Genomic DNA, 9,837 nt, shown 5'->3' with positions numbered 1-9,837 from the left:
GTGTGTGTGTCTCCTTGGAACATCTCCCATGAGGTGGGGGCTCCGTGAATCTTTGCCGGTTGAGTTGAAACATCAAGTGTGTTTAGCACGCCAGCTAACAAAGCATGGTCAGGCCTACCCTGTCCACTCTGGGTGGTTTTGCTTCAGCTCTAAGTTTTGGATATGTATTTTAAATAGGCCAACACATCCTAAAAACATCTATTTTACACAGAATTCACAAAAGGAGGAGGGAGCACCAAGGTCCAGGGGAAAGGGACCGAGGTGGTGCAGAAGTAGGGGCGCTCTCGGGCCCTGGTGGCCGAGCTATCTGTGAAGAGAGGTCTCATGGCGGATGGGCATTTGCTGCAGTTTCCTGTTTCCTGTCAAGGCCTGTTTCTTCGGGCCCTTCTTGTGGCCCGACTCCGGTCAGGTTGTAAGAGCGTGATAGTTTTCAGGGGCTTGGGCTGTCATCATCACAAAGACTCTTGACAAGAATGGAGAGCCTAATCATGAAGCTCTCAGAACACAGTTTTGAAAAACTGATAGCTCTGGTACTTCACCAGTTGGATAAGAAGCTAAAGATTTTACTAAGCCAGCCAACAATCCTGTTGGCCAAACTTACCATAGTTTCTCATATTAAGGTAGTTGTCTTTTTTTTTTTTTTTTTTTAAGATTTTACTTATTTATTTGACAGAGAGAGAAGAGAGAGAGCACACACAAGCAGGGGGCACCTGCAGAGAGAGAGGGAGAAGCAGGTTCCCCGTGGAGCAGGGAGCCGGATTCGGGGCTTGATCCCAGAACCCTGGGATCATGACCTGAGCCGAAGGCAGAGGCTTCACCGACTGAGCCACCCAGGCGCCCCATGATAGTTGTCTTTAATATGCTTTTCTCTACTCCTGAGAATGTTCCACTGACCGTGTGGAAATATTTAAATATCTACCTTTTTAAAACCTTAGAACTAAAATATAACTGATTGGGTAATTTAGGAGGACACTAGAGAACTGGCTTTGAGGTGTTCTTTGGTTAAGTGGCTATTTAAAAATAACGGCTGTTGCTCCACATTCAACTGGCTTTGCCGCAGATTAGAGGCAGAAGTTCACTGTCGATAGTTCAGACATAAGAAGTAACCCTGCCTTCCAAGTAGTTCTAAACATACTTGTCTTTGTTGTTTTGTTTTGTTTTTACAAACTCAGTCCATCACAGTTTAATTATTCCAACAAAATTTGCAATTTAACAAGTATGTGGAAATGATTAGTCTGATTTCCTTCCTATGTGCCTGCATGTCTCTCACTGAGGAGAGTCTATATTATGGTTATGAAAGGGACCCATACAACAGACCTATGTTCTATGGAATATTTGTGTTAATGTTACTAAGCATTTCTAGAGGACTTTGCATTCACTTATTCTTTTTTTTTAAATATTTTATTTATTTGACAGAGATCACAAGTAAGCAGAGAGGCAGGCAGAGGCAGGGGGAAGCAGGCTCCCTGCTGAGCAGAGAGCCCGACGCGGGGCTCGATCCCAAGACCCTGAGATCATGACCTGAGCTGAAGGCAGAGGCCTCAACCCACTGAGCCACCCAGGCGCCCCTCACTTATTCTTTATTTCTCCTAATCCCCTTCTAGAAAACGGGTACAAATTCTGTTTCCCTGATGAGGTAAATTTGCTTGAAAAGTAAAATTTTCATTAAAAAATCTGGTTTCCTTCCCTCCTTCCTCTCCCTCCGTTTCTTTCTTTCCTTTTTTCTCTTTTCTTTTCTTACATTTTAAATAGTCCTCAGGCTCTTGAGTTCTAAAATGACTAATTAGTACAATGATAATATAGCATTCTCTTTCATTGATCTGAGAATTATACTGTTCTCTAGAGACCTCAGTTTGATTGGTGTATTTTGATGCCAGTGGAGAAAATGTTATTTCTCACAAGTGTTTCTTCTCTGTGGTGGGAGAGTGCTCTGAAGCCAGCCCCGATGTGAGACGGAGGGGACCCTGCATGGAGTAGCAGAGGAAAAGGAGAATCGGTTTCCCGTGGGATGAACGATTTATGTTAAAGCACTGACAGAGTCCCCACATGTGCCTGGCAGAGGCCGAATGCTTTTGTTGCATGATTTTTATCCCTCAGAATCCTATGAGATAGTATCCTCATTTCTCATTCTGTGAAAATCAGCTCTTTAAGTCCGTACGGATGCAGAGAAATTTTTAACAACAGCATCCACCCGTCCACTGCCTGACCATGCTGAGCACACGTTTGCTCAGGAGCTGCCAGGAGGAATGCTAAGATCAGTGCTGTCCCTGCTTCCCCTCATGGCCACTGTTTAGTCCGTGGACCCATCCTACCAGGTAACACACTAAATTGTAAAAACACGTTCAGTTTTTTCAGAGTATCTTAAAGTAACTGGCTGGGGTACAAATTGTTCTACCCCCACGCTACCTGATTTCTTCAATTAACGCCATTCTTAATGCCAGAGCACTGCTTTCTTCCCAGTTAGAGGGCCTTTGTTTTAAAAATAAAGGGTAAAGAAGTTTGCGGATGGCATTTCCCCTCTTGTTCTGTATTAGCCAGCACCTGAGAAACCTTCCACTGTACCCGGCTCTAGACTGGCAGTATGCTTTTTGAAAGCATCACAGGAAAACAGAAGGGTTATTTCCCAAGTCAAGTTTGAGACTTGACTACACTCATGTTGAACATTCTATTAAAAAAAATGCCGGGGTGGGGAGGGGCGTTGGTACCTGGATGGCTTGGGTAAGCCTCTGCCTTTGGCTCAGGTCATGATCTCAGGGTCTCTGGATCAAGCCCCACATTAGGCTTCCTGTTCTTCGGGGAGTCTGCTTCTCCCTCTCCCTCTGCTTCTCAGCCTACTCATGCTCTCGCTCTCTTAAATAAATAAAGTCTTTAAAAAAGAAAAGAAAAATATCGGAAGATGACATGAAAGGAAAGTTGTCCCGTGAGGGAAATAAGAGCAGAAGGTGGTTTTTTTTTTTTTTTTAAGATTTTATTTATTTATTTGACAGACAGAGATCACAAGTAGGCAGAGAGGCAGGCAGAGAGAGAAGGGAGGAAGCAGGCTCCCCGCTGAGCAGAAAGCCCAATGCGGGGCTCGATCCCAGGACCCTGGGATCATGACCTGAGCCGAAGGCAGAGGCTTTAACCCACTGAGCCACCCAGGCGCCCCGCGGAAGGTGTTTTGAATACTCCTTCAGCTCCGCGTTCTTGCCATTTTAGCCGTGAAGGCATGGAGGCCAGGGCGAAGAATAAAGCTTCCGGGAAACCAGAGGAGACTCTAACCACGACAAAAATGCAATCCTGACTATTCACTTGCCAGAATGGAAATAACCGGAATATTTGGGGTCACAAAAAGTGTTAGTCTAAGCAAAAGAGAATCTTCTGTCTTTTGTGAGGGTGAGATCCTGAAACAGCCATTGATAGGACTGGAATTCAAAGCAGCAGTTTAAAATTATGTAGCAGTGCAGGGGCACCCGGGTGGCTCAGTCGGTGAAGCGTCCGACTTTTGGTTTCGGCTGAGGTCATCATCTCAGGGTCGTGAGATCGAGCCCCCAGTCGGGCTCTGCACTCAGGGGAGAGTCTGCTTCTCTCTCACCCTCTCCCCTTGCCCCTCCCCCCCTAAAATGACTAAATAAATCTTTTTAAAAATAGAAAATTAGTCTAACGTATTCTTGTTTGGAAAGCTCTGAGGGGAGCTTTGGAAAGTACTGAGGGGTGCAGAACAGCACAGATCACTTGATCTCTTCTATGTACAGATGTCTGAATATGCACAGTCGGAGGTTTACACATGCATAGAAAAAGAACTGGAAAGGTATGCCTGGAAAGATCTACATTTGGGGAAGAGAATGGAAGTTGAAGAGGAAAGGGGGATTTTTGTGCATTTACTTTTTATGTTTCTATCTTTAAACTTGCACGCATGTGTAATTAAGAAAACCATATCAACAGGGAAGACAGCAATTTGAGGTCTCTGGGAAGTGTGTAGTGGTTAAGGTGTAGTTCGGGATTAAGACTGTCAGGGTTTGAATCCCGTCTGCTCTCCACTGGCTGTACACTCTTACACAGGTTATTTAACTTCTATGTCTCCTTTTCCTGCCGCGGAAAACAGGAATAACAGTACTTACGTCATGTAGCTATCAGGAGGATGAACTAAGGAATGCAGGGGAGAGCGTTCTGGATCACGACCCGACACACAGTAAACATTCAGCATCTGTTAGTCATTATAAATTAGAAGAGTCAGACAACTTCCAGCTTTAATCAATTCTTGGTGCAAACATCTCAGTATAAAATGTTTTCAGCAATGGCCTTAGTAATCACGGTGTATTTTCTCCAAGTTCCCCTGTGGTTGCTAACGGTGTTGTCATATTCATATCCCACTGGTAACCTCAAAAGGAAGAGTAACAAACACAAATGGAATTACCTTGTTTCGTGTAGAGTGCCACACATTCTGTTTGAGGAATTCTCCTGACTTTGCTTCTCCAACCATGTAACCTTACATACCTATTAGTCAACTAAAGAGATGGGAATAATGAGGTTTTTCTCTCTTCTTTAGGAAGACTATGATCGTCTGAGGCCTTTATCTTACCCAATGACTGATGTCTTCCTTATATGCTTCTCTGTGGTAAATCCAGCCTCATTTCAAAATGTGAAAGAGGAGTGGGTACCGGAACTTAAGGAGTATGCACCAAATGTACCCTTCTTATTAATAGGAACTCAGGTATGTCTGCTTTGATTTTACCCATTTAAGAATAGTCTCTTTGGCCTCTCTTGTGGTGTCGCTTTGAGACAAACAGTCCTAAGGTTTAGCAAACGATGTGCATGTTTAATCTCGGTTGCAAGTTATAATAAATTCTACTTATTATAGAAAAATAAGAATTTGGAAAAGCAGTGCCCGAGGAAAGCAATCATACTAGTTGGCTTTCAAAGTGAAGTTCATCTGTTTGATCTTTTTTGGGTATGTGGGATTAAATGGGACTACACGCTTTGATTGATCTTTAAAGACTTGTAACATTATGGGACATTATTGACCTTTCTTGATTAGATTGATCTCCGAGATGACCCCAAAACTTTAGCAAGACTGAATGACATGAAAGAAAAACCCATTTGTGTGGAACAAGGACAGAAACTAGCAAAAGAGGTAACAGAACCTTTACAGAATGTAAAAATAAGTGTAAAAGCAGCTTGGGTGATAATTGACACTAACATTTATTGTGCATTTACTGTATACCGGGCACTGTGCTAAGTGCTGTTACATGCATTATGTCATTTAATCCTTGCACCTGCTCGGGTGGGTCTGTGACAAATGGGGGGGTTGGCGACGTCAGATAATTTGTCAGGTCCCATACGTAATAAATGGTAGAGCTGGGTTGCAGGGAAGGCCTGACCACAGAGTCCAGGCGCTCACACCTGCACGACACTGCCAACAATATTTTCCTCGTAAGTTACCTGTAGAAAGAGGCATCAAAGAAAGGCCATTTAAATCTTTTAAACGTTTATACTGTGCCAGAGCAGACTCTGTCTTCGGTGAAGACCCACGGAGAAGGTGGTGGAATGGCATATAGGATGAGTTTAAATCTGTAGTTAAAAACAAAAAATGATGGCTAGGCTTGAAAGGAAATGTGTTGAATTTTCTTCCAGTCCTTTTATGAAAGATAGAAAATATTAGCATTCTGGAAAATATACCACTGTGATGTGCCTAAAACTTGTAACTTCTGTTTTCCTTCACCCTGAAGCTAGGCTTACTTTTCTCTGTGGCCCTAACATTATTGGATTCAATGTTTTTCGATATGACTTTAATAGGACTTTTGTGGAAACAGAATTTAATAAGGTCTTTTAAAATGTACTATCAGGAGGCAGAAGAAAGCGAGAAAACTTTTTGGAAGACAGTTTTTCCTAAAACAAAAGACAAATAGCTTCGCTGACACATTGCTTTAGAAATTCCGTGTATTTAATTTCATAATCCCTGGGAGAGAAGGAATTTCTAAAATGTCATAGAGTAAAACTGGTAAATGAAAATATTGGTGACTTAACTACTTAAAAATTTGATACATCAAATGCCAGATAAAATTTAAAGTCATAAAACAAGTGTGACACATATGGCTGAAAAATGGGTTAATATACTTAGTATACAGGAGTTCCTTACATATAAATTAATCAGAAAAAGACATCTATGCTCCAGTAGAAAAATGGGCTATACCATCAGTGGAAAATTTGTCAAAAAGATTGCCGTTGAATATAGGAAATCTGTTCATAGTCCTTAGTAGTCAAATGTAAGTTCAATTTCTGCCTATAATATTGGCAAAAAAAAAAAAGAGAGAGAAGTTAATTATAATAGCAACTGTTCCAGGGTGCAGGACACTCTCTTGTATCATTGGTCATTGATAGCCAATATGCAGAAGCCTAAAATCATGCACACTTTTGATCAGGCAATTCCATATGTAGGAATTTATCTTAAAAAAAAAAAAACAACTATTACAGATGTGCTTAAAGAGATGGTTATGAAGTTGCTGCATTGTTTATAATGGAAAAAAAAAAAAGCCCATGCATCTATTAAAAATTTATACTAATAGCTATTGTGATGTTTATATTATGTAGTTTAAGAGGGAAAAAATGGTTGCAAAACACTAGGATCCCCCCTGAAGGCCCGTTGGCAGCACTGGGGCAGTGCGCTTCTTCTTCAAATACTTTTACCTGGCTCCCTTGCTTGCCCTCTCCTGGGGTTTGCCCCCGGCAGTGGCCTTTCCTCCATGTCTCAAGTCCCTGTCTCTGCACGCTGGATGCCCAGGGATCAGCACACGGCTTCTGGAACATCTCTTCTTCTGCACCCACCCTCCCTAGGCCCAGGTGAGCTGCTGTCAGTCTTGTGGTTTGAAAAGTCTGCCCTCGAAGATTCCCAAGTTCCCATCTCCAGCCTGACCGTTTCCCTGAACTCCAGACTTGGTTATCCAGCTGTTCACCCAACAAATCCATCTGGGTGGCTAAGCATCTAAAAATTAACATGTCCAAAACAGAATTCCTAATTTTATCCTCTGTGCCCGTCCTCCCAGTTACTCAGCTCAAAAAACCTTGAGGTCACACTCGACTTAGCTCTCACTCTCCTCCTGTGTGGGCAACCAGGCAGCCAAAGCTCTTGTCCTACCTTCGGAATCCATCCAGTGTCCACAGGCCCCTCACCATCCGCTCCTCGAACAGTCTGGTCAGGCCCCTTCGTCTCCAGCCCGGATTACCGGAACAGCTCTGACTCACCTTTCTGCTTCCGTTTGCGACCCCGTGTCCACCTGTTCTCAACACAGCAGCCTGAGTCAAAAATACAAGCTCGATCAGGTCACTGCTCTGCTCACAATCTTGCAGTGGCTCCCCAGCTAGTCACAGAGGCCTACAGACCCCAGCTGCGTCCACCCTCACTGACTGTAGTCTAGGCACATGGCCTTCTTGCTGCATCCCCAGATCTCGGACCTGGGGTCTTTGTACTTTTGCCCCTCCCTCTGCCTGGAGTGTTCTTCCCTATGGAACACTATTTTCTCACTCCTTCCAGGTCTCTGCTCAGGTGTCACCTTCTCAGTGAGGCCTTGCCTGATCTTGTCCCCACTCCCTATCCACCTTCCTTCCCCAGTTGTCCTCAGACCACATATTCCCTTCTGACATTCAAACTCTAGTAGCTCGTGGTGATCCTTCTCCCTCTAAAATGTAAGCGTCGTGAGTCTGGGAGACTTATTTTGTTCCTTGCTGTATGCTTTCATTTGGCAAATAAGAATGTGCAGTGAATTTCCAGTGAACAAATGGAGCTTCTCCTAGAGGAGAAGCCAAAGTCCTTATTCTGGCCTCAGGGCTGCCTCATCGGCCGGCCTCACCGCTTACCAATCTCTGCTGCTCCCTCTCTCCTGCCCTTCTGGCTTCCTTAGCATCCTCTGAACGCTCCATTCATGCTCCCACATCACCGTCTTCCCAGTGGTGGCTCCGTCCGCCTGGATGTGGCCCTCACTGCTCACACCACTTTGTTGGGAAGCTTCCCACCTGTGTCCTGTGCACGCCCCATCTCCCCCGTGCCGGTGCTCTGAAGTACACCATACCATCTGCCCTCGGTTCCCTTGGTGGGCCCCTCCCCCAGGAGAATTTAAGCATGTGTAACCATCACACAGCAAGCATTTTGGTCTTTTGTTCAGTTCTCTGACATTATCTCCAGCACCTAAAACAGTGCTTGGCATATGGTAGGTAACTAGTAAATATGTGATGAATGACATCAATTTTCATAGAGTAAGTGTGGAAGAATATACACTTACCTTTTAGTTGGCTGTCTCTGGGTTTTTATGAATATGGATGACGATTTCATTCCTTCTGCATAGCTGTTATTTTCTCATTTTCCTTATAATGGTGTGTTGTGTCATACCAACTGTGTAAAAATGATTTTATATGTTTGTGATTTCTTTTTCTCCCAGATAGGAGCATGCTGCTATGTGGAATGTTCGGCTTTAACCCAGAAGGGATTGAAGACTGTTTTTGATGAGGCTATCATAGCCATTTTAACTCCAAAGAAACACACAGTAAAAAAAAGAATAGGATCAAGATGTATAAACTGTTGTTTGATTACGTGAGAAACATCTTCAGTGGCCAAGGAAACTGTCCATTTCTCTTAGAAAGCATATGAAATGCTACAACTATACCCAGACCTCTTATAAATAATGAAGCAGTTTAAAACTTGAAAGAAAAAAAAAAAAAACCTTAAGAATGTTTCTTAAAGGTCCAAGAAGCAGCAAACAGCATCTGAAGCCACAATCTATTATAAATACTTTATTTCAACTAGAAGGTACAATCTCTCAGGGGTTTCATAGTTTAAAAAGCTACAATCACACCATGTTGTAACTACATAAAAAAACAGTGCTGTAAATGGAACTGCCTGGCTTAGACCATAAACATTTCTGCACAGTCTTTATGGAATCTGCACAAAGAAATATCTTCTCCCTTTGCTCCAACTAATTGTTCTTATATGTAAGTTGCTTTCTATTCCAGTATATCCAGAGTGGTGAAATCACAAGGCCAGCCACGTAGCCAAAGGTCGCTCCAAGCGTACAGGAGATGGGCCATACCTGAGGAGAGAATGTATGAGATCAAAAAAAGAATAACTGTTTTATTATAACTTGAGCACAAGTGTAACCTAAATATTTCTATATTAAAGCTTAATGTGCTTTCTTAAAGAATGCCAAAAGTGTAATAAGGTCATAACTGCATTTATCATGAACACTAAAAATGTACACATTCTAGTTAATGTACATTTGACTGTAACAAGGCTTCTGGCGACTGTAGACTTAGTTTGATGCTCCCCAAACTGCATGAGATACATCCTAAAATTACAAATTAAAATTCTGGGTCAGACTTTGTCATAATCCTGGACTTGATATAGCTGTCTGAAGTAGTTGGCAATTGTGTCTTTTAATTTCCACCTTGGCTTATGTAATCAGATGACATGAGATGTGTGTATGCTGACCAAACTACAAGAAACTTTAAATAGTGCTAAAGAAAAAAGACCTAGAATTTGAGCATGTTATATGGAATTTGTAACAAAGCAACTGCTTCCGTAATAATACTGATGTTACCTTTCAGACACAGGTATTGGAACCATAGCAGAAGTTCTAGAACTACAACTTAACGTACACACCTAAAAGTGTCAGTTAAATGCAATACTGGCTTCTAAATACCCATTTTGTCCAGCCATATTACATTTTGCAATATTAGATCAAGCAAGCCAGAAATAAATAATGTTGATTTCTTTCATCCACAAGCAGTGCGGGCTAGTCCCTAGGTGAAAGGTCCTGCTTTAAAAAAAAAAAAAAAAAATTTATGTTCACCTGTGAGGCTTATTTGGTA

General features: G+C 42.5%; 1 protein-coding gene across 1 annotated transcript; it reads left to right on the top strand.

The window, feature by feature from the left end:
* Positions 1 to 4,528: 4,528 nt before the first annotated feature.
* RHOQ (ras homolog family member Q) lies at positions 4,529 to 9,789 on the top strand (the record flags this gene model as incomplete). The annotated part of the gene is made up of 3 exons (XM_032850778.1): positions 4,529 to 4,693; positions 5,018 to 5,113; positions 8,412 to 9,789. Coding segments are annotated over 3 exons (417 nt in total), but the record flags the coding sequence as incomplete, so codon positions are not given.
* Between the last annotated feature and the right edge of the window lie 48 nt (positions 9,790 to 9,837).

The sequence above is a fragment of the Lontra canadensis genome, unplaced genomic scaffold (assembly GCF_010015895.1).
Source record: "Lontra canadensis isolate GAN:19392208 unplaced genomic scaffold, GSC_riverotter_1.0 scaffold821, whole genome shotgun sequence".
Classification (NCBI taxonomy): Eukaryota; Metazoa; Chordata; class Mammalia; order Carnivora; family Mustelidae; genus Lontra; species Lontra canadensis.
Note: the sequence above shows the minus strand (reverse complement) of the source record. Positions and strands in the feature narration are given on the sequence as shown.